Source organism: Spea bombifrons, chromosome 3 (genome assembly GCF_027358695.1).
Source record: "Spea bombifrons isolate aSpeBom1 chromosome 3, aSpeBom1.2.pri, whole genome shotgun sequence".
Taxonomy (NCBI): domain Eukaryota; kingdom Metazoa; phylum Chordata; class Amphibia; order Anura; family Pelobatidae; genus Spea; species Spea bombifrons.
This window is the reverse complement of record NC_071089.1, coordinates 82,372,655-82,396,603: the sequence shown is the minus strand read 5'-3', so window position 1 is coordinate 82,396,603 and position 23,949 is coordinate 82,372,655. Positions and strand designations below refer to the sequence as shown.

General features: G+C 40.6%; 1 protein-coding gene, 5 non-coding genes and 13 pseudogenes across 6 annotated transcripts; 18 read left to right on the top strand and 1 right to left on the bottom strand.

Annotated features, from left to right (window-relative positions):
- Positions 1–49: 49 nt before the first annotated feature.
- On the top strand, positions 50–158 carry LOC128487717 (uncharacterized; annotated as a pseudogene).
- Positions 159–341: 183 nt separating this feature from the next.
- LOC128487680 (uncharacterized) lies at positions 342–460 on the top strand (annotated as a pseudogene).
- A 478-nt stretch (positions 461–938) lies between these two features.
- LOC128485815 (5S ribosomal RNA) lies at positions 939–1,057 on the top strand. Its single transcript, XR_008352142.1, has one exon. It is a non-coding gene; the product is annotated as a 5S ribosomal RNA (ribosomal RNA).
- Positions 1,058–1,545: 488 nt separating this feature from the next.
- LOC128486521 (5S ribosomal RNA) lies at positions 1,546–1,664 on the top strand. The gene has a single exon (XR_008352814.1). It is a non-coding gene; the product is annotated as a 5S ribosomal RNA (ribosomal RNA).
- A 183-nt stretch (positions 1,665–1,847) lies between these two features.
- LOC128487656 (uncharacterized) lies at positions 1,848–1,966 on the top strand (annotated as a pseudogene).
- Positions 1,967–2,130: 164 nt separating this feature from the next.
- On the top strand, positions 2,131–2,249 carry LOC128487367 (uncharacterized; annotated as a pseudogene).
- Positions 2,250–2,444: 195 nt separating this feature from the next.
- LOC128487738 (uncharacterized) lies at positions 2,445–2,553 on the top strand (annotated as a pseudogene).
- Positions 2,554–3,323: 770 nt separating this feature from the next.
- Positions 3,324–3,442, top strand: LOC128486381 (5S ribosomal RNA). The gene has a single exon (XR_008352681.1). It is a non-coding gene; the product is annotated as a 5S ribosomal RNA (ribosomal RNA).
- A 523-nt stretch (positions 3,443–3,965) lies between these two features.
- LOC128487594 (uncharacterized) lies at positions 3,966–4,074 on the top strand (annotated as a pseudogene).
- Positions 4,075–4,257: 183 nt separating this feature from the next.
- Positions 4,258–4,376, top strand: LOC128487046 (uncharacterized; annotated as a pseudogene).
- A 182-nt stretch (positions 4,377–4,558) lies between these two features.
- Positions 4,559–4,667, top strand: LOC128487809 (uncharacterized; annotated as a pseudogene).
- A 246-nt stretch (positions 4,668–4,913) lies between these two features.
- Positions 4,914–5,022, top strand: LOC128487001 (uncharacterized; annotated as a pseudogene).
- Positions 5,023–5,205: 183 nt separating this feature from the next.
- On the top strand, positions 5,206–5,324 carry LOC128487045 (uncharacterized; annotated as a pseudogene).
- A 182-nt stretch (positions 5,325–5,506) lies between these two features.
- Positions 5,507–5,615, top strand: LOC128487808 (uncharacterized; annotated as a pseudogene).
- A 539-nt stretch (positions 5,616–6,154) lies between these two features.
- LOC128487828 (uncharacterized) lies at positions 6,155–6,263 on the top strand (annotated as a pseudogene).
- A 181-nt stretch (positions 6,264–6,444) lies between these two features.
- LOC128486456 (5S ribosomal RNA) lies at positions 6,445–6,563 on the top strand. The gene has a single exon (XR_008352752.1). It is a non-coding gene; the product is annotated as a 5S ribosomal RNA (ribosomal RNA).
- Positions 6,564–6,744: 181 nt separating this feature from the next.
- On the top strand, positions 6,745–6,863 carry LOC128486890 (5S ribosomal RNA). The gene has a single exon (XR_008353162.1). It is a non-coding gene; the product is annotated as a 5S ribosomal RNA (ribosomal RNA).
- A 183-nt stretch (positions 6,864–7,046) lies between these two features.
- LOC128487423 (uncharacterized) lies at positions 7,047–7,165 on the top strand (annotated as a pseudogene).
- A 2,318-nt stretch (positions 7,166–9,483) lies between these two features.
- Positions 9,484–21,032, bottom strand: LOC128483439 (glutathione S-transferase 3-like). Its single transcript, XM_053459641.1, has 7 exons — positions 20,962–21,032; positions 18,080–18,173; positions 17,051–17,102; positions 13,143–13,275; positions 11,936–12,077; positions 10,566–10,691; positions 9,484–9,702 (listed from the first exon to the last, which is right to left on the bottom strand). Exons 2-7 carry the CDS (start codon positions 18,164–18,166, stop codon positions 9,580–9,582), a joined length of 663 nt encoding a protein of 220 aa, XP_053315616.1. The 5' UTR covers positions 18,167–18,173; positions 20,962–21,032; the 3' UTR covers positions 9,484–9,579.
- Positions 21,033–23,949: the final 2,917 nt, after the last annotated feature.

Here is a 23,949-nt window from a genome sequence, read left to right as displayed (position 1 = left end):
CAAGCAGCAGCAGCAACAGAATAAGAGAAGTAAAATAAAAAGCTTTCACACCTGCGGCCATACCACCCTGAAAGCTCCTGATCTCGGAAGCTAAGCAGGGTTAGGCCTGGTTAGTACCTGGATGGGAGATCTCCTGGGAATACCAGGTGTTGTAGGCTTTTTCTTTTCTCACAGTCCGGGGAGAGATTTTTGCCATGTGTTTCTTGCTCATCATCAAAGCTTTAAACCCTTATTTGAACCTTCTCACCTTCTCTGTCCTGTCCCAGGGCTTATAATTCTTTCTGTCTGACCACAAGCAGCAGCAGCAACAGAATAAGAGAAGTAAAATAAAAAGTCTTCATACCTGTGGCCATACCACCCAGAAAGCTCCTGGTCTTGTCTGATCTTGGAAGCTAAGCAGGGTTGGGCCTGGTTAGTATCTGGATGGGAGACTGCCTGGGAATACCAGGTGTTGTAGGCTTTTTCTTTTCTCACAGTCCGGGGAGAGCTTTTTGCCATGTGTTTCTTGCTCATCATCAAAGCTTTAAACCCTTATTTGAACCTTCTCACCTTCTCTGTCCTGTCCCAGAGCTTATAATTATTTCTGTCTGATGACAAGCAGCAGCAGCAGCAGCAGAATAAGAGAAGTAAAATAAAAAGCTTTCACACCTGCAGCCATACCACCCTGAAAGCGTCTGATCTCGGAAACTAATCAAGGTTGGTCCTGGTTAGTATCTGGATGGGAGACCGCCTGGGAATACCAGGTGTTGTAGGCTTTTTCTTTTCTCACTGTCCGGGGAGAGCTTTTTGCCATGTGTTTCTTGCTCATCATCAAAGCTTTAAACCCTTATTTGAACCTTCTCACCTTCTCTGTCCTGTCCCAGGGCTTATAATTCTTTCTGTCTGACGACAAGCAGCAGCAGCAACAGAATAAGAGAAGTAAAATAAAAAGCTTTCACGCCTGCATCTATACCACCCTGAAAGCGCCCGATCTCGTCTGATCTCGGAAGCTAAGCAGGGTTGGGCCTGGTTAGTATCTGGATGGGAGACCACGTGGGAATGCCAGGTGTTGTAGGCCTTTTCTTTTCTCACAGTCCAGGGAGAGCTTTTTGCCATGTTTCTTGCTCATCATCAAAGCTTTAAACCCTTATTTGAACCTTCTCACCTTCTCTGTCCTGTCCCAGGGCTTATAATTCTTTCTGTCTGACGACAAGCAGCAGCAGCAACAGCAGCAGAATAAGAGAAGTAAAATAAAAAGCTTTCACACCTGCAGCCATACCACCCTGAAAGCGTCTGATCTCGGAAACTAATCAAGGTTGGTCCTGGTTAGTATCTGGATGGGAGACCGCCTGGGAATACCAGGTGTTGTAGGCTTTTTCTTTTCTCACTGTCCGGGGAGAGCTTTTTGCCATGTGTTTCTTGCTCATCATCAAAGCTTTAAACCCTTATTTGAACCTTTTCACCTTCTCTGTCCAGTCCCAGAGCTTATAATTATTTCTGTCTGATGACAAGCAGCAGCAGCAGCAGCAGCAACAGAATATGAGAAGTAAAATAAAAAGCTTTCACACCTGCAGCCATACCACCCTGAAAGCACCTGATCTCGTCTGATTTCAGAAGCTAAGCAGGGTTGGGCCTGGTTAGTACCTGGATGGGAGACCGCCAGGGAATACCAGGTATTGTAGGGTTTTTCTTTTCTCACAGTCCGGGGAGAGCTTTTTGCCATGTGTTTCTTGCTCATCATCAAAGCTTTAAACCCTTATTTGAACCTTCTCACCTTCTCTGTCCTGTCCCAGGGCTTATAATTCTTTCTGTCTGACGACAAGCAGCAGCAGCAACAGAATAAGAGAAGTAAAATAAAAAGCTTTCACACCTCAGTCCATACCACCCTAAAAGCACCTGATCTCATCAGATCTTGAAAGCTAAGCAGGGTTGGGCCTGGTTAGTACCTGAATGGGAGACTCCCTGGGAATACCAGGTGTTGTAGGCTTTTTCTTTTCTCACTGTCCGGGTAGAGCTTTTTGCCATGTGTTTCTTGCTCATCATCAAAGCTTTAAACCCTTATTTCAACCTTCTCACCTTCTCACCTTCTTTCTGTCTGACGACAAGCACAAGCAGCAACAGAATAAGAGAAGTAAAATAAACAGCTTTCACACCATCAGCCATACCACCCTGAAAGCGCCTGATCTCGTCTGATCTTGGAAGCTAAGCAGGGTTGGGCCTGATTAGTACCTGCATGGGAGACCGCCTGGGAATACCACGTGTTGTAGGCTTTTTCTTTTCTCACAGTCCGGGGAGAGCTTTTTGCCATGTGTTTCTTGCTCATCATCAAAGCTTTAAACCCTTATTTGAACCTTCTCATCTTCTCTGTCCTGTCCCAGAGCTTATAATTATTTCTGTCTGATGACAAGCAGCAGCAGCAGCAGCAGCAGCAACAGAATAAGAGAAGTAAAATAAAAAGCTTTCACACCTGCGGCCATACCACCCTGAAAGCTCCTGATCTCGGAAGCTAAGCAGGGTTAGGCCTGGTTAGTACCTGGATGGGAGATCGCCTGGGAATACCAGGTGTTGTAGGCTTTTTCTTTTCTCACAGTCCGGGGAGAGATTTTTGCCATGTGTTTCTTGCTCATCATCAAAGCTTTAAACCCTTATTTGAACCTTCTCACCTTCTCTGTCCTGTCCCAGGGCTTATAATTCTTTCTGTCTGACCACAAGCAGCAGCAGCAACAGAATAAGAGAAGTAAAATAAAAAGTCTTCATACCTGTGGCCGTACCACCCAGAAAGCGTCTGATCTTGGAAGCTAAGCAGGGTTGGGCCTGGTTAGTATCTGGATGGGAGACTGCCTGGGAATACCATGTGTTGTAGGCTTTTTCTTTTCTCACAGTCCGGGGAGAGCTTTTTGCCATGTGTTTCTTGCTCATCATCAAAGCTTTAAACCCTTATTTGAACCTTCTCACCTTCTCTGTCCTGTCCCAGAGCTTATAATTATTTCTGTCTGATGACAAGCAGCAGCAGCAGCAGCAGAATAAGAGAAGTAAAATAAAAAGCCTTCACACCTGCAGCCATACCACCCTGAAAGCGTCTGATCTTGGAAACTAATCAAGGTTGGTCCTGGTTAGTATCTGGATGGGAGACCGCCTGGGAATACCAGGTGTTGTAGGCTTTTTCTTTTCTCACTGTCCGGGGAGAGCTTTTTGCCATGTGTTTCTTGCTCATCATCAAAGCTTTAAACCCTTATTTGAACCTTCTCACCTTCTCTGTCCTGTCCCAGGGCTTATAATTCTTTCTGTCTGACGACAAGCAGCAGCAGCAACAGAATAAGAGAAGTAAAATAAAAAGCTTTCACGCCTGCATCTATACCACCCTGAAAGCGCCCGATCTCGTCTGATCTCGGAAGCTAAGCAGGGTTGGGCCTGGTTAGTATCTGGATGGGAGACCACGTGGGTATACCAGGTGTTGTAGGCCTTTTCTTTTCTCACAGTCCAGGGAGAGCTTTTTGCCATGTGTTTCTTGCTCATCATCAAAGCTTTAAACCCTTATTTGAACCTTCTCACCTTCTCTGTCCTGTCCCAGGGCTTATAATTCTTTCTGTCTGACAACAAGCAGCAGCAGCAACAGCAGAATAAGAGAAGTAAAATAAAAAGCTTTCACACCTGCAGCCATACCACCCTGAAAGCGTCTGATCTCGGAAGCTAAGCAGGTTTGGGTTTGGTTAGTAGCTGGATGGGAGACCGCCTGGGAATACCACGTGTTGTAGGCATTTTCTTTTCTCACAGTCCGGGGAGAGCTTTTTGCCATGTGTTTATTGCTCATCATCAAAGCTTTAAACCCTTATTTGAACCTTCTCACCTTCTCTGTCCTGTCCCAGGGCTTATAATTCTTTCTGTCTGAGGACAAGCAGAAGCAGAAGCAGAAGCAGAAGCAGCAGCAGCAGCAGCAGCAGCAGCAGCAGCAACAGAATAAGAGAAGTAAAATACAAATCTTTTACACCCACAGCCATACCACCCTGAAAGCGCCTGATCTCAGAAGCTAAGCAGGGTTGGGCCTGGTTAGTACCTGGATGGGAGACCGCCTGGGAACACCAGGTGTCGTAGGCTTTTTCTTTTCTCACAGTCCGGGGAGAGCTATTTGCCATGTGTTTCTTGCTCATCATCAAAGCTTTAAACCCTTATTTGAACCTTCTCACCTTCTCTGTCCTGTCCCAGGGCTTATAATTCTTTCTGTCTGACGACAAGCAGCAGCAGCAACAGAATAAGAGAAGTAAAATAAAATGCTTTTACACCTGCAGCCATACCACCCTGAAAGCGCCCGATCTCGTTTGATTTTGGAAGCTAAGCAAGGTTGGGCCTGGTTAGTACCTGGATGAGAGACCGCCTGGGAATTCCAGGTGTTGTAGGCTTTTTCTTTTCTCACAGTCCAGGGAGAGCTTTTTGCCATGTGTTTCTTGCTCATCATCAAAGCTTTAAACCCTTATTCGAACCTTCTCCCTTATCTGTCCTGTCCCGGAGCTTATAATTATTTCTGTCTGACGACAAGCAGCAGCAGCAACAGAATAAGAGAAGTAAAATCAAAAGCTTTCACACCTGCGGCCATACCACCCTGAAAGCGCCTGATCTCGGAAGCTAAGCAGGTTTGGGCCTGGTTAGTACCTGGATGGGAGACCGCTAGGGAATACCAGATGTTGTAGGCTTTTTCTTTTCTCACAGTCCGGGGAGAGCTTTTTGCCATGTGTTTCTTGCTCATCATCAAAGCTTTAAACCCTTATTTGAACCTTCTCACCTTCTCTGTTTTGTCCCAGGGCTTATAATTCTTTCTGTCTGATGACAAGCAGAAGCAGCAGAATCAGCAGAAGCAGCAGAAGCAGAAGCAGCAGAAGCAGAAGCAGCAGAAGCAGCAGCAGCAACAGAATAAGAGAAGTAAAATAAAAAGCTTTCACACCTGCGGCCATACCACCCTGAAAGCGCCTGATCTCAGAAGCTAAGCAGGGTTGGGCCTGGTTAGTACCTGGATGGGAGACCGCCTGGGAACACCAGGTGTCGTAGGCTTTTTCTTTTCTCACAGTCCGGGGAGAGCTATTTGCCATGTGTTTCTTGCTCATCATCAAAGCTTTAAACCCTTATTTGAACCTTCTCACCTTCTCTGTCCTGTCCCAGGGCTTATAATTCTTTCTGTCTGACGACAAGCAGCAGCAGCAACAGAATAAGAGAAGTAAAATAAAATGCTTTTACACCTGCAGCCATACCACCCTGAAAGCGCCCGATCTCGTTTGATTTTGGAAGCTAAGCAAGGTTGGGCCTGGTTAGTACCTGGATGAGAGACCGCCTGGGAATTCCAGGTGTTGTAGGCTTTTTCTTTTCTCACAGTCCAGGGAGAGCTTTTTGCCATGTGTTTCTTGCTCATCATCAAAGCTTTAAACCCTTATTCGAACCTTCTCCCTTATCTGTCCTGTCCCGGAGCTTATAATTATTTCTGTCTGACGACAAGCAGCAGCAGCAACAGAATAAGAGAAGTAAAATCAAAAGCTTTCACACCTGCGGCCATACCACCCTGAAAGCGCCTGATCTCGGAAGCTAAGCAGGTTTGGGCCTGGTTAGTACCTGGATGGGAGACCGCTAGGGAATACCAGATGTTGTAGGCTTTTTCTTTTCTCACAGTCCGGGGAGAGCTTTTTGCCATGTGTTTCTTGCTCATCATCAAAGCTTTAAACCCTTATTTGAACCTTCTCACCTTCTCTGTTTTGTCCCAGGGCTTATAATTCTTTCTGTCTGATGACAAGCAGAAGCAGCAGAATCAGCAGAAGCAGCAGAAGCAGAAGCAGCAGAAGCAGAAGCAGCAGAAGCAGCAGCAGCAACAGAATAAGAGAAGTAAAATAAAAAGCTTTCACACCTGTGGCCATACCACCCTGAAAGCGCCTGATCTCGGAAGCTATGCATGGTTGGACCTGGTAAGTGCCTGCATGGGAGACCGCCTGGGAATACCAGGTGTTGTAGGCTTCTTCTTTTCTCACTGTCCGGGGAGAGCTTTTTGCCATGTGTTTCTTGCACATCATCAAAGCTTTAAACCCTTATTTGAACCTTCTCACCTTCTCTGTCCTGTCCCAGAGCTTATAATTATTTCTGTCTGACGACAAGCACCAGCAGCAACAGAATAAGAGAAGTAAAATAAAAAAACTTTCACACATGCGGCCATACCACCCTGAAAGCACCTGATCTCGGAACCTGAGCAGGGTTGGGCCTGGTTAGTACCTGGATGGGAGACCACTTGGGAATACCAGGTGTTGTCGGCTTTTTCTTTTCTCACAGTCCGGGGAGAGCTTTTTGCCATGTGTTTCTTGCTCATCATCAAAGCTTTAAACCCTTATTTGAACCTTCTCACCTTCTCTGTCCTGTCCCAGAGATTATAATTCTTTGTCTGACGACAAGCAGCGGCAGCAACAGAATAAGAGAAGTAAAATAAAAAGCTTTCACACCTGCGGCCATACCACCCTGAAAGCGCCTGATCTCGTCTGATCTCGGAAGCTAAGCAGGTTTGGGCCTGGTTAGTACCTGGATGGGAGACCATCTGGGAATACCAGGTGTTGTAGGCTTTTTCTTTTCTCACAGTCCAGGGAGAGCTTTTTGCCATGTTTCTTGCTCATCATTAAAGCTTTAAACCCTTATTTGAACCTTCTCACCTTCTCTGTCCTGTCCCAGAGCTTATAATTATTTCTGTCTCACTACAAGCAGCAGCAGCAACAGAATAAGAGAAGTAACATAAAAAGCTTTCACACCTGCAGCCATACCACCCTGAAACCACCCAATCTCGTCTGATCTTGAAAGCGAAGCAGAGTTGGGTCTGGTTAGTACCTGGATGGGAGACCACTTGGGAATACCAGGTGCTGTAGGCTTTTTCTTTTCTCACAGTCTGGGGAGAGCTTTTTGCCATGTGTTTCTTGCTCATCATCAAATCTTTAAACCCTTATTTGAACCTTCTCACCTTCTCTGTCCTGTCCCAGGGCTTATAATTCTTTCTGTCTGACGACAAGCAGCAGCAGCAACAGAATAAGAGAAGTAAAATAAAAAGCTTTCACACTTCCGGCCATACCACCCTGAAAGCGCCCGATCTCGTCTGGTCTCGGAAGCTAAGCAGTGTTGGCCCTGGTTAGTACCAGGATGGGAGACCGTCTGGGAATTCTAGGTGTTGTAGGCTTTTTCTTTTCTCACAGTCCGGGGAGAGCTTTTTGCCATGTGTTTCTTGCTCATCATCAAAGCTTTAAACCCCTATTTGAACCTTCTCACCTTCTCTGTCCTGTCCCAGAGCTTATAATTCTTTCTGTCTGACGACAAGCAGCAGCAGCAACAGAATAAGAGAAGTAAAATAAAAAGCTTTCACACCAGAGGCCATACCACCCTGAATGCGCTTGATCTCCTCTGATCTCGGAAGCTAAGCAGGTTTGGGCCTGGTTAGTACCTGGATGGGAGACTACCTGAGAAGCTTGCCAATGATCAGTTGTCCCTCTGGACCTCCTGCTTATGCAATATAATTTAACATTGAATCTGCACTGATATTTGTTCTGAATAGATTGCATACTAATTCCGGTTAGTTATTTTATGTATTAAATCCATGTAAAGATTATTTGGTACAGTTATCTGCCTAATCACATGGGCTGTAATGGTTTGGCCAGTATGCTTATTTAACCTCGGTATGTATGTGGATCCTAAAACATAACTTGTGGATCTCTTCGTAGGGTTTCATCTGGGGGGTTTTCAGCAATTTAATAATATCAGAGGTCTACTGTACCTGCGCTTGTAGGTGATCTTCTGATAGCGTTCCTGTTGATGAGGTGGAGGATGGGGATGTTTGAGTTCACCATACAATGCCGCATCCTGTGTGGTGCTGTATTGATGTGTATTCATTTATCTAAAAGCACTGGTTAATGATTTATTTTTAGGATATATCATTAAGAAACTGAATCATTTTAAAGCTACTTCTTACAATTAGCATTTTTTTTACATTTTTATACAAACTTTCCTGATGCATTTCTACAAGAGTTTACATATTTACATTAATAAATTGCTAGCTTGTAAAACTAAATGCAGTGTCATCTGTATGCGTTTAATGAATTTAATCTATTTTACCTGGGGATAAAAGTGTGTTGAATGATAGTTTATCATCACAGTGGATATATTGATGTACGTGAGGAAGAGGAAGAATTCTCATCTAGACTTGGGAAGCTCACAGACCTAGAATAATTTCACTGTAGATTATTGTGATGTAAACCAGTACTTAACAGGGCATTAAATAACGTGATTAGTTTCCTTAACTTAGTACATTATAGTACACTTTAAAACAAAAGAGTGATGGCCACAACTAAATCAAGGGAGTATACAACAGTCGGGAAACCTGTATTCTATAGCTGCCACTCTTCGTAGAGACCCGAGAAATCACTGTGTAAAAAATGTTTGTGAAAAATCTATGCGAAATTACAAAGATAACACTGGGGGTTAGTCATTGACTTTGTCATGTAGTGTAAGTGTTGGATATTCACAAAAGGAAATGTACCCACAAAAAATATCTGGGTCTTTTTAAAGGGTCTCAACAAAACATAGAATTCTTGTTTTTAATATGTGATTTTTAGCACCAAATAAGGCTTTATCCCTTAATACCTTTGGACTCCTGAAGATAACTATTATGTATGTTTAAGGTCACTCAGTTTTAAGTGTGTTTCACACTTTTTATACAGATGATCATTTTTATGTTCTGTACAAAGGCTTGGCAGCAGACAGTTTCACCCTGCCCTGTTACAGGTAACCACTTGCCAACATCCACTTTATCTGATAATTATTACTTGCTTCTGGCAAACATTCATTTGAGGACAGAGACTGACTGCCTAACACTCAGTAATTCATGTTAATATGGTTTGTCAAACTGGTTTCCCATGTGCAATGTATATTTTATACACATATATCCAGTTATTAATTTCAAATACCGGTACTAGTATTTCAGTGGTCAGTGTACAATGTCTGTATTAAGTAGATAATATGTATGGTTTCTCATATTATGGCATGCATGCATCTTTTTGAGGCAAGTAATATAGAGGTTTTGGAAGATACATCAGCATATTTCGAAGTTTATATGAAAACAACAGTTATCTTATGAAATAAATAAACACATGAAAAAACCTGCAAAGGCCTCTCCATCAGCATTCGCTTAGTCCAAGCATGCTGCCAGAGTCTGAGTGCCGGGATATGACATCATTTCCCGGCTCTCAGATGCAGACAGTGTTGCAAACATGTCTCAAAGGTAAGATGTATTTATTTATTTATTTCAGCTTTAAGTACTCCACTATAATATGTGCCCCTTTTTAAGATTCTTGAAAAAAAAGGGTGCTATACCCAAGGTTTTACAGTATTACAAGGAAATACTGGCAAAGCTAAATTTGTTGTGTTATGGTGCCACCACCCCAGGTGTTTACAGTTTGCATTTTTCATTAGAAATAAAGATTGGGATAAAGTAAATTATATACATTTCTACAGGTCCTGCATTATTATTATTTATTGTTTTATGTAGCGCCATAGCGCTGTACAATGGGTATAGATCCAGATCAGTCTATAAATGCTGAATTAAAACTGGAACACCTCCCGTACAGTTGATATGTATTTGTCAGTAGCCACAGGCTTCTTCTGACTTCCAGGTTCCAGGAATTTTTTAATAGATGGGATCTTGCTTGTTCTTTCTTTAAAAGTCTAGAAACGGCAGAAAAGATTTTGCATAGTGATGTGTTGTGAGTAAAATGGAACATACAGTTACAAAGTGGTCACCACCTAATATAGTCCTGTGAGTGTTAGATTACAACTATGATCATTGCTTAGGCCCTTTCAGTCCATGTATTCAGTTTTGGAACTAATCAGTTGTCTATAAGTGCGTGCTAGTGTCAGCGTCGGCCCAAAGACATTGTGCTGCCTGGCGTGAAATATGAAATACAGAGACCTAGCTCAACAGAGAAATGTGTGGAATGCTGCATAAACATAGCGAGCAGGGGGGACAGGCCGTGAAACCGAGCTAGCGAAAACATACATGGTACAGGACACAACATAGGGCAGGGAACAAGGCAAGGAACGCGCGATGGAGTAGGAGCCGAGATCCTCAGATGATTCAGGAAAAAGAGGGCAAAGGCACATGAAAGACTGACACATGACACATGCTAAACCCTGCCTACTGAATTACTAATAAACTGAAACTAAACATTGAATCTAAACACAGAACAGAGATAAAACATACCTAGAGACTGCAGACTGAGACAAACATAACAAAAGGGTGGGGCACACCTTATAAAGAAAACAAAAGCTGAAGCTAAGAGCAGAACTGGAGTAAAAAATCAGAAGTGCAGGAGAGAGCATAAGGAAATCCAGGAATGGATTACAGCGAGACAGGGGAACTGTGGAGAGACAGGGGAAACTAGAGATAAGAAGCTCCGCAGCCTGAATGGGGCCTGACAGTGTGTCACTATTTGGTGTTAGCATGAGTGTGTACCAATGTATATTATTAACGTATCAGGGGTGAGCCTAGGTGCTATATATACTGTATTACCGTATATTGCCACACTCACCTGAAGCAAAGGAAAGTGAGGTAAGACATCATCATGAACCTCCTCAACCATTAGTATAGCCTCCAGCAGCTGTATGTCTGCCCAGCTTAACTGGTTCCCAACCAAGTAATCCTGATCTTCTAAAACCTGCAAATAATTATTTCATACCAAAACATTTGTTATACTAGATGTTTTGCAGATGTATTCCTCATTAGTCATTTTAGGACTGGCCATAAAATCAAATGGAAAATGCATAAAGGAATGGATTCCAGACATCCAGTAATGCAAAATATTAAAATCAATTACCAAGATCGTAACTTTGCTGTGTCATAAATAATTCAGATAAATAGATTAACCAAGGCATCTGTTCTCCAAGTGCAAAGTTAAATTCAGGGGTTATGTTTTGATTATGAATAAAGCCAGCAGTGCTATTGGAATTCTGTCCCAGGGACTTGAATGTTAATCTTTCCCAACACCTTTTTTGCTCCCTAGTCTTGTTTTTCTCTGTTTGTGCAATCCTTTTCCATAGTCGCACTTTTGACCCTTTCCACCCCATCAGTTCCTTTCTTGATCACTTAACGTATTCCCAATTTGGTCTGACCCCAAAAACAAATAAAAAAAAAACAAAAAAAACACTTGAAGCCCCACATCGTTGTCTATGCAGTATGGCATGATATTGCTTATTATCTGCCATGGTGTACTCAAGAAACTGAGAACTACAACAGCACCATTGGCCTGTTAAGCACTGGGTTCTAACATCCTTGCACTAAGCTGCAGAAACCTGAGAAGGAGGAGTCAGTGCTGTTGGAGGACCCGGCCAAGGTCTTGGTGGCCCACATGAGGACCACATTCCCCCACTCAGACAATTCACTTTTGTCTAAAAATGGCTCTGTCAGAAAAGTAAACCAATGAAGTTTATGTATAGAAAGGGTCCATTTCTTAACTTGGCAAGATTTCTTGAAAGTCAACATACTGATTTACTTATACAACCGTGCCATCTCAGGCCTTCTTGCATGAAAAGTTCACTAGGGTTGACTGTTCACAATGCACATGAAGTCTTTTAGGAGTTTTAAATGCACTGTACTGAAAAAGCTCAATACAGCACTAGAGTGCAAAGTTTTAGTACATTTTTACACAGTGATCACCAATATCACCAGCCTTCTTGCCCAGTGACAAATCTAATAATTTAAAATAATTTTAATTTGAAGCTCTACTTGAAAGAAACTATGTCATGTCTGCATCTACAAGTGTTACAGGCTCAAGCATGAAGCTATGCGTGCATGAACTTATCATGGGAGTCCCCATAACAATGTTTTAAATGCACCGCCCAGGAATGTGCACAGAGATATGAGCAATATTTATAATTTTGGCACTCTAAAGAAAATACATACGTTTTCAAAGACAGGGAAATATCGTTTCATTGCTCTCTGTTTAGCAAGCTCTAGCTGCTTTGCTTTGTCCGGTTCTGGCAAGAAGATGGAAGAAAGGATCAGTGCCATAAGCTCTGAAGTCCCCTCTACATACATGTCAATGCTAAATGCAAACCATGGGAAGAAAAACACATAAGGTTCAACTATTAACGCATACAGTATGTATAATATATGGACATAAGCATTTATGACATTGCATTCTAACTACATAGACATTAATATGCAGTTGGTCCCCCCTTTGCAGCTATAACAGCTTTCACTCTTCTGGGGAGGTGTTCCACTAGATTTTGGGGTATTTCTATGGGAATTGTTTCCTATTCATCCAGTATAGCATTTGTGAGGTCAGACACTCATGTTGATCGAGAAGGCATGGCTCGTAATGACCGTTCCAGTTTATCTCAAAGGTGTTCGATGGGGTTGAGGTCAGGGCTCTGTGTGGTCCACTCAAGTTCTTCTACACCAAACTCATCCACGATGTCTTTATGGACTTTGCTTTGTGCAATGGGACACAGTCATGCTGGAATAAAAAAGGGCCTTTCCCAAACTGTTCCCACAAAGTTGGAAGCATAGCCCAAAATGTCTTGGGCAATGCTATGCTCAATATTGAACTGCCAGCAGCAGGGATCAAAAGGACTTTAAAATTGTGAAAAAATATTGCAATGTATTGGAATTATTTTAAAATAAAAGACGGGTTGCTTTACCATTAACCATGCAAAGGGACAGTTATTATACTTTTTTCCCAAAATACAACACTCTGAAGTTGGCAATACACCTAAGGAACTGTGAGCAACCATTTTAATTTCCCATTTTCAGGGTTTGTACGATTATTAACCAATTAATTCCCCTTTGTTAAGTTACTGACACTCTTTGGTGGTTCAGGGGTGAATGGAGAGGACACCAGGAAAGGAAACTAATTGATATGCCAATTCTTCCTCCTAAACAACAATATCGAGTGCCAAAAACCCCACAGAAGCTATATGCACTTTTAATGCACAAGTTAAAGGCTGAGAAGATGCCCCTGTCTCTTGTGCTTGTTAGATTACAAAGTTTTGCATAAGCTTATTGTACATTTTGTTAGTAAATATACAGTATAATTATGTGGGCTAATATTTTCATTGCTACATACTGTTTTCATAATAATAATAATAATAATAATAAATGCACTTACTACGCTCTCTCCTTTAGGTCCTTTCCGTACAGGTTGTATTTTCCAGCAATGTAGTGCAGAATGGCTTTAGTCTGTACTAACCTCATCCCATCAATTTCTACCAATGGGAGTTGCTCAAACAGCAAAAATCCATCTGTGGGATAAGAAATTAATCATTATCTGTAATCAAATGTATGGTTCAACTCAAACTATTCCATCGGTGCTATGGTATATTAAACCACTTCCTAACCCCTTCATGGTCGGGAATATTTCAAAGCCTGTACGCAGGTATTAAGTGGAGTGCCTCAAGGGTCTGTCCTCGGTTCTCTTCTTTTTAATTTATTTATAAATGATCTCCCAAGCTGCATTGAGAGCCATGTTACAGTTTTTGCTGATGACACAAAATTAGGCCGGGTAATTCAGACTAATCTTGATGTTTCTTCTTTGCAGGAAGATTTAGACAGAGTTGGGGACTGGGCGTGCAAGTGGCAGATGAGGTTCAATATAGAGAAATGCAAAGTTATGCATTATGGTAAAAGTAATAAAAATGCGACCTATTCTTTAAATGGAATATCCTTGGGGGAAACTACCAGTGAGAAGGATTTAGGAATAACAGTTGACAACAGACTTGACAACAGTGCGCAATGCCAGCAAGCAACTGCGAGGGCCAATAAGGTTTTGGCATGCATAAAAAGAGGTATTGATTCAAGGGAGGAGGATATTATCTTGCCTCTTTACAGATCATTGGAAAGACCTCACCTTGAATATGCGGTACAATTCTGGGCACCGGTCCTCAAAAAGGACATTATGGAATTAGAAAAAGTGCAAAGGAGGGCTACAAAATTAATAAGGGGATTGGGAGATACTAGTTATGAAGAGAGACTAAAAAAGTTAAAATTATATACGCTAGAAAAACGGCGTCTCAGAGGGGATATGATAACATTATATAAATATACGCAGGGCCAATATAAAGAGCTCTTCAGTGACCTGTTTATTAACAGAAATATACAAAGAACAAGAGGTCACTCTCTGAGACTGGAAGAGCGCAGGTTTCATAGACGACAAAGGAAGGGATTCTTTACAGTGAGGACAATAAAGGTGTGGCATTCACTGCCAAGGGAGGTGGTGTTATGAAATACACTAGATGCCTTCAAAAGGGGCCTCGATATTTTCTTAGAAAGGCATGACATACAGGGATATAAATAGAATAACATTAATATTAAAGAGCTTCTTGATCCAAGGAGAAATCCGATTGCCTCTTGGAGTCAAGAAGGAATTTTTCCCCCTGATGGCAGAATTCGAATTAGCTTAATTAGGGGTTTTTTGCCTTCTTTTGGATCAAGAATAGGAAGGTTAGGTAGAAGGGTTGAACTTGATGGACTTAAGTCTTTTTTCAACCTTACAAACTATGTTACTATGTAAATCCTGGCCTGTCTTGGAATTGTAACTGTGACAGCCCATCAGTTTATCCCTTATGTTATTTGTTATTTTGGCCCCATACCTGTTTTCCTGTGTTACACCCAAACCTTGTGTTTTTCCAAAGTAATAAAGGCTCACGGACCCTGTATACCCCTAATGTTTGTCGGATCTCACCTTTCCACCTGCCTGGGGCCTGACCGGGACCTAGCCGCAAATTCATGGAATTGTGCGGCGGCTAGGAACCGCGGAGACGCCTGCCGACAATTGGAACAGTTTCGCTACAGACGCCCTTTGCCCCACCACGTGGCTCTTTTGAGGGTACATTAAGCTTGTGGTGGGCAACACTCGGTGGTGGTTACAAAGAGGGAGCTCGCTCGGGAACCCTAGTTTTATAACCAATCTTTAGGAAAGGGGTTTACCCAGCCGCGGCTATGGAACTCTGTCCCGGCTAACGCGCGGACTGTTCCCGGGGAAGCTGTTGCTCAGGGTCCCAACGTCGGATCACGTCGCTTTTTGGATGATAACATCTTCGGACCCTGAGCTCTCCATTGGTATCCTGGGATTGATGCCGCTCCCTCGGAATCATCCCAAAATAAAGACTCTTTGTCAGGTGGGCATTGCTGGCCATAGAACTGTATGGAGGCTGGGGCTGTCTGGTGGTTGATGGGATTATACCTTTAATCCTATCATGTTTGCTGTATATATATCTGTGCTGTCCTTAATAAAGAGAGTTCTGTTTCACACTAAGTCTCGGCTAGCGCTTGGGGGAATATGAAGAGTTAATCACTTGAGCAATTAAGCTTTCAGCGGCAAGGAAGATCTTTATGGCGGAGCTACTCAGTCCGAGTACGGGTCTCCCTCACAGTAACCATGTCTGCTGAAACATAATTTCCCTTTTTGGTGGTTAGCGTATACACACAAATCATAGATTTGTCTTTCTATTGATGCTATGTTTTATATGTATAGTCTACCATTTAGTAGGAATAATATATTAAATAATATATTAAAATGTTCAGAAAAATTTCTTGTATATAACCCTCAGATTTTAAGACAAATCTGTCTTTAGATGTCATATTCTATATTGGTCAAGAGCTGTTTTGCAGTGGAATAAGTAAATCCTACCCTTCCTACTCTTGTTACTTCAGCATTGTACAGCATTATACAAAGTATATACAAATATATATTTTCTATTTTATTTTCTTATTTTTTTACTTTCTCGATTATATAGAAAAATACTGTGTATGTCTGGTACTTTACATTTAAATTACATGTTAAACTGTGAGATGGGTGAGACTGTGGGTGGGTTCCAAAACATGTAATCTGGTTTTAAAAAGGGTTCTCCTATGTTGCTGCTTATGTTCTCCGCCAAACTGCCTGAGGAAACAATTGTTCTTAATTCATAAACTATGCAAATCTCAAACCATTCCTCATCTGCTGCTCCACTGTGCCAATCACTACATTGGCTCCCATACCCTGCTAAATCAAATTCAAACGCCTGACCTATTATTATTATCTTTTATTTATATAGCGCCAACAATTTACGCAGCACTTAATACAATACATATATTCAAGGGGTATGACAAGACGAGAATTGATAAAGTAAGACAAACCGATACATTAGGTGGAGAGAGCCCTGCTCGCAATCTTACAATCTTGAGATCCCTTGACAACTCTGCACCCCCCTTATATCTCTACCCTCTTATCCAAATAAACCCCTAACCACCCTCTTCATTCTTCTCATGACCTGCTACTCTCTTCTACCGTCATTACCTCTTCCCATTCCCGTATTCATGTATTTCACATGTGCTGTACCCCTTCTCTGGAGATCCCTACCTACAAATTTCAAAACCTCTCTGAAAACCCACCTTTTTTTGAGAAGCGTACAACCTTTCTTCGTAGCACTCTCAGCCAGCATCCTAATCAAGCCATCTGAACGATGAACAACCTCTACAGATCATCCTGACACTATCAACTCATCCCCATCCAAACAGTCCTCTCCTACTGTTTCACTTCCCTCTCAACCACCGACTAGACTGTAAGCTCGAGTCGGGGCCCTCTTGTGCTTTTGTACCAGTTTGTTTTTGTGTGTGATTTTAAATTATTTTACTGAATCTGTTGTAACAACTCTATGGAATCTGCTGGCAATATATAAAAATCTCAAAAAGTATTATAGGGATATTATTCTCAGTGGATTGATGTCATGTCACCTGCCTTTTTTTACCTTGTTGATGACACTTACACCTAACCATTGTAGCCAATTTTACTGGAATTATATATATTAGTAAGAAATTAGTACTTTGTTCACACACACAAAAACTTATCACATACTGGATACAATTGTGATTTTTAACAGATCCTTGATACAGCGGTAATATCCACTCGAGAAAGCACATTCAGAACAATGGACTGAAATTTCCAGAAAACGAATAGAATAGTTTAACATGCTTGTGCATATATGTTGTTTATATATATATATATATTGTTAGAAAATAATTAAATGAAGACAGTACCACGAAGCAGTTGTTCATATTGTTCTCTTGTCTCCAAGAATTCTTCTTCAAACTGACAAATAAAAACAAATGATGACATATGGCAAAATATGATGTGATTGTGTCCTATAAATTAATGTTTTACATTTGCAAAGGTTGTTCATATCACCCCAAGCAAAGCGAGGGTTAAAGCTGATCTATCAATGTCTGGCATTATGTTATTTAAAAACCACTACAAATAAAGGTCACGCTGCCATCACTTCACGCTGCCATCACCAATGGCCTTTGGTATAAGTAACGTACTTTATTAAAAGATAGCTTGGGGTTTTGTCAGTATAATTGTTTGGAGATATTCAGTTTCAAAATTCCTTATGCGAGCTCAGATCGGAAGCAGCCTGTGGCACAGCCAGCGTTATCTAATCAGTTTTCTCTCATCTCCTTAACTACCCATCCAAAGGTCGCCTCAACCAATCAACAACAATCAGCATGTTAACAACAGGTGTGCAAAATCTGATGGTACCAAATCGACATGGTATCCATGCTAAAGTAAACAACAGTTTTGCTGGCCACAAGTTATATTCTGTGTATTTTACTTTTAAAATAAGTGGGCGCTTTGCCGGAAATTTAGCTTTAAAAAGCCGTTAAAGCCGTTACTGAGCTCTTCCGTTTGAAACAATTAGCCTGATCTTTTCTAAAAGATTTGAAATTTAAATAATTCTAACTTTAATGAACTGACTCAATGAAAGAAAATCTCAGACTCGGTAAACACAATGACTCCTTATTTGGTCTCTGTAAAGCTATGACATAGCTTTCCAACATTGAGGCAAAACCCCACATCTTTACCTCCAATATTGATGCATTTTCTGGGCCCTGGTGGAAGAAGGGATGGCATTTTTAACCTTGTGGGATTAAGATGATGAGCAGTGACATGGTGTGGCCCAGGCCCTAAATATTGTTTTGTATATAAGTACAAGGACAGGAGGCCAGGTCAGTCCAGGTATGTATTGGCATCGCATGGTAACCATTGAAGAATCTATTCTTCATACCAACCTCTACATCAGCTGCAGCCAGTAGCCATCTGATGGACTCCATTCTGCCCCTTCCATTGAGGTAGTAAAGTTTGGGTTTTGTACTCATGATTTTTCTTTAGAGGGAGAAGAAACACAAATCATTTTGGTAAGTATTACTCTGACATTAAGAAATTACTAGTGGCATTATTCACAAATATGTAACAATATTTTATTCATTTGCATAAACGAAATGCAGGAAATTAATCTGCACAAACGTGGAAAATTGACCTTGTGTGGCCATTAAGTGATGCTGAGAACAGAGACATGACATCATCAAATGACCAGAATCTACCAATCATGTGTGGCAGGGCAAAGCAGTATGCCCTGGCTATATCATCAGCACAATCTGGAAACCAGTGAAGTAACTCTGCCTCTTGGAAGATCTTTTTCAAATAGTCTTGTCTACAATGAGATCTCTACTATATTTAGATCAATTATCAAACATTTTATGATATCCAGCATGAAATCATACATAATTAAACACAAAAGAAAACCCATAGTTGAGTTAATAATAGAAACAGGCAGAATTGTTTACAGATACTAAACAATTATATAAGCAGTGTGTCTATATAAATGAACTAACTAATACACCTATTTGGCCGTATGTCCAATAATTATTAATTGTAAACTATGGTGATGCTGCATGTGGTAAAGCTCTGAAAAATGCACAATTTAAAAGCAAAAAGTACCAGTGATAGTATACGCTATCATTTCAATCAGCTAAATTGTGATGCTGGTATAGATGATCACTGGTTTTTGAAAGTGTTATAAAAAAAAGACGTGAAAACTATGAGCAGAAAAGGAAACAGAAGGAAATATATGCAGAGGAGAAATGGTACACAGAACAATATGCATGATATGATCTGCATAAAACTTTATGGTAATAAAAAAGTGGCATATTCAATTTTATTTGTTTACATTTTTTATCTAAATCATCAATGTACCGCTATTAATGTAAACCACTTATAATTCATGTTTAGTTATACAATAATAAATATACTTGGTATAACCTGGTTCAGTGATTTAATGATTTTTATATCAGTATATGTGATAAAAAACTTTTCACACCTCGTCCTAAAGCTGCAAGGTGTTTCCATCAAAGACACAATTTAGACAAAAGCTTACATAGCTTGAGAAAGTTAGCTGTGATTACTTATGGTTATTTTAGCCTGGAAAAAACATTACGGAAATATGATGAAATTAACTGACTGGGAAAGTGATATGTACAGTATGTGCACTTTCATCATTGATAATAATATGCAGCCTTCATGTGGATTTTGCCTTGACTGATCCGTGTTGCTTTAGCAAGATCATTGTTTTTATTTGGTGTGGTATCATGATGTAGAAGTTAAGCAAGAAACCTACGCAACCAGTTTTGGTCCCAGCGTGCAATTATACTGAGATGCATTGCAAATTGAGCCTACCCTACTTTAATGAGATATAGTCACCATAAAGTAATTGGGGTATTAAACAATGGTATTCAAAATGTTGGCCCATCTCCAGTTCATAAGAAGCGCCACAGTACCATGGCACCATCTGGTGCACTGCATCAGCGGAGATGTTTGAGGGAGCTGCGACAGTGTGGTCTTGTTCTATAATAACGGTTATGAAACCAAACTTGAGACATTCATTCAAAATCCCTAAGCTACTCCTTGGTGGTTGTGCTTGGATGTGCTATAGTGGAGGTAAGTGCACTGTATATTTCTTAAAATAGCACTGAACACTTTAATTGCTGTTACAAAGAACTTCTCAGTTAATGAAATACGATTAGGAATCAGATTCTCTAACTGGTTTCTGTGTTCTAAATGTGTTTTAGGAGCTACTACATTACTACATACACCACTTGGCTGGGCTTGTTCCATATACCAAAACGTTCCTGCCCTCCCCTGTAAGCAAACAAACAGGGGCATGAGAGTATATACTGTAGCTGCACCTATAGATGAGTCTGCCACTGAAATATACAGTAACTTAGATACATTTATCAAAACAGCAGCATCTAACACAAGACCCAGCTTGTTAGATTATAGCTGAGTTTCTGGAGATACTGACAGCAGATGAAAACAAAGGTGGAAAACCCTTAGGTTGTTTTACATTGTAACTCAGTAGATTATAAAACAGCAAAGCACATACCAGTATATCTGTTAATCCGCATGCAACCAATTTGACACGAAACCACATATTTCTCTTGAAGATATGTTGCGTTGTGCGGAATAAATAGCAACACACAGTGCAAGCTCCTGTGGCCAAACACATCTTTGTTATAAGCCAGAAGGACACCAGGACCTAGTATCATGACCTTTAAACCATCCTTAAGGAACCAAAGCAGACTTTGTTATAGAGCAGAGATTCCACAATTTGTTCCAAAGAATGTAAGTATCTTAAATGATTGCTACCAACACCCAGGGCATGTCTGCTAATTATTACATATACTGTACCATTAGCATTAAAGGTCATAAAAACAACTTTGATAAATCAGTTGTACACCAATAATTTTTGAGGTGCCCTGTGACCTGGAGAACCTCTGCACCTAGCATAGCCACATATTAACAGGACACAATTAGATTTTACATTTTACGTAAGTTTTGGCATGCAGTATGTGTAATGAGTAATGGATGTCCTTCTGTTAGCAACATGTAAAAAAGATAAGTGTCGTGGAAAAAAATGTCCAATGTAGCAATGAACAGTATTTAATAATCTAATAATTAAATTGTAACCCTACACATATTAAAGGAAAAGCTAAAGCTAGAATTTGTTTTTAAATGGCCAAAAATGTATCTCAAAATGAAATAAATATGTAGGGTAGTTTATGATTAAATGTGCATATACATGTTAACATTCAAATCAAAAGGGAAAAAATCTTACCAAAAAAAGGAATAGGATCCAGAAACAAGTTGTATCTTTAGAAGGTTTAGAGAGTGAGTTTTACTGAGTAGGGAGAGAACTACTTAAAGCAGCAGCAAACAGAGGGAGGTTAAACGAAACCAATCATATGGGCCAGATTTACATAACCTTGATGGGTGTGTGTCTAATAAGCAGCATTAATATGATGATGGTAATGTTGTGTGTCTAGTGAGTTAGATACCCCTCAAAAACATCTGACAAGCATAGGGTTGCCATCCCAGCCAATTTTTCTGGGTATATCTAATTTGTTGCTGACTAGTACCTAAACTGCTACCCTAAAGTATGTGAGATTAATAAACTCATTAAAAGAAATAAATTATTTAACCAAGCTTATACGTTGTCTATAATCAATGGAAGCACTTCATAGGGTCAGCAACATCTATAAAGATAAAATAAAAAAGATGGGTCAAGGAGACAACGAGTAAAATGCAGCTGAAAGCCAAGTGCCCTCCCAGCCCCTTGAACCTTCCTCCTAGATGTTCTAGCACACACATTTACGCACTATGACACTAACATGCATTCACACTCACATTAACACATACACACTTATGCTAACATAAACTTACACATTCACACTAATACAAACATATGCACTCACACTAACACATTCACACCAATCACTCCATGATCCCTTTCCTTGTCTGAACAGCTGTGGGGCCCATAGCACTGCGATATGTGCCTGTGATCCTCCACGAGTGGCCATGTTTAAAGAACCCCCAGGATAATGTGCCCCTGCCAATATTACAATCTTACTTATTTGATCCCTTTATTTAATTGTGAAAGTGTAAAACTAGCCAGTGGTGTAGTGAACTTGTATTATGTTAGTCTTAGGGCTGTGGCCTAATTTGCACTTTTTTTTTTGCTTTCATGTTGCACTGTTTTTATTTTGCATTGTGCATGTGTAATAATTTAAATATATTTTTATATGAAGTGGCCAGATCCCTTCTTTTTTGTGGGGGAAGGAGTTAACATTTTGGGCTTCTGCCTCCCCTTTGAAGACTCCAGTGGTCGTTCTCTTCAAAAAGGATCCACGAACATCCAGCCCTCCTGCAGGCCTTTTGTTTGGAAAGCAAGGACGTATTTACCTTCTGCGCTGCCCTAGACCTAACTAGGATTACCACCGTGTACTGGGCCATTTCCTGGACAATCTTTACTGTGGCTTTATAATTTAGAGCCTTTATTTCGCATTTTGTCTATTAGGGAGAAGACAAAAAAAAACAAGACAATGAAAGCTAAGTGAGAGGAGAAGGGGGGACAATAGAAAAGAAAAGATAAAAAGAGAAAGAGAGAAGACAGAAAGAAGAGGGGCACAAGAAAAGAGAAAGATGATAGAAAGCAGGAATGAGAAGAGATGGAAAAGAGAAAAAAAGAGAGAACGACATAATAGAGAAAACTGAGAGTAGAGACAGGAGAGGCAAACTTGCACACAGACACTGATACTAAACACATACATCTAGACACTCACACTAACGCACATTCACAACAACACACACAGACACTCACACTAAAACACACCCAATCACTAACGCTCACACATACACCTAGACACTCACATTAACACACAGACACTCACAGCAGCACACAAAGACACTAACACTCACAAGGAGGCTGACTGGTTGCTGGATGGCTATTTAAATGCTGATGTATGGCTGAAGCAGAAGATTTTTAGTGATTTATATGCTTTATTTGTGCATCTCCATTTTTTACTATTTGCTTTGGATTGGCGAGTTGGGATATCACTTTGGGGATTGCTGCATCTTTAACAGGGAGTTTTATTTTCAATTTGTACACTAAATATCACTGTTTTCTTGCTTGATTTGTTAACACCCCCCCCCCCCGGTGTTTTCTGAGTTATACACTAAGGAGATGATGTTTGATGCCATTTGAATCATAAGTACCTATGGGGTCATGTTGCACACTGCTTCACATGTGTTGCAATGGGTGCCATGTTCCATTCTCCAAGACGTTCCAAGTCATGAGAACTAGCTTCAAATATAGTAGAGGATCATGGGTAAGACAGTCCTCATGTGAGACATAGAAAAAGATTATAATGTAACATTCCATGATATTTTTTGCATTAAACATATATTATCAACAACCACAAGACAATAACTAGAGGGCAACAAAAACAGCTCAAGTTAATAGATTTAAGTTATACCACCACCTAGTGTTTTTACTGTGAAGTGTAAATGGTGGTGGGTGGAGATGTTTACAAACCAAGACAAACAGTGGGTGGGGTTAAGACAGCCCATGAAAAAGATTTGCATATTCTTGACATCAATAGCATCAATTTTGTTGTTTTTCAATACATATAAAGAAGCAAATATCAATTCAAAGTAACAGAAATTGCATTTTTTAATATGTAGATTCAAATCACTTGATATTTTCTTGGAACATCAAGTCACCATAATATTAAAAAAGTAAGATTTGCCAACTATATATATTGTGTAAACCACATGCCACTGTTGGATGTGAGGGTGGTATAGCTGTGACATCTGTCACCTCATTGATCGCTAGTTCATTAGGCTGATCTGATTGGCTAGGCAGGTGTCTCCCTCATCCACCCCCACTTTCCCCTGAAACTCTGCACGTTGCAGAGGGATTCATGAGGTTCAACATAGCTGCACTTCCCTAACAGTACCTCCAAACTAGATCAAGTTGTAGGAGTAAAACCATAGGGGTAGTCAAGCTCCACATCCTTGTAGGCACTGCATGTGGCAGTATGCCTTGCCATTTTAATAATATGTTAAATGAATATTTTAAAAACCGAAATATACAGAAAGATGTAGCCAAAATAATTAAATGTAGAGCTTCCTAAATCTGGAAGCATGATGCCATTTTTATATCTGGGAACTTATAGAAATTGCTCAGCCTGTCTCAAAAAAAAAGAATACCATATGCGTCTGATATTGCTGTATGTATCTGACATGTTTATACCAACAATATTAA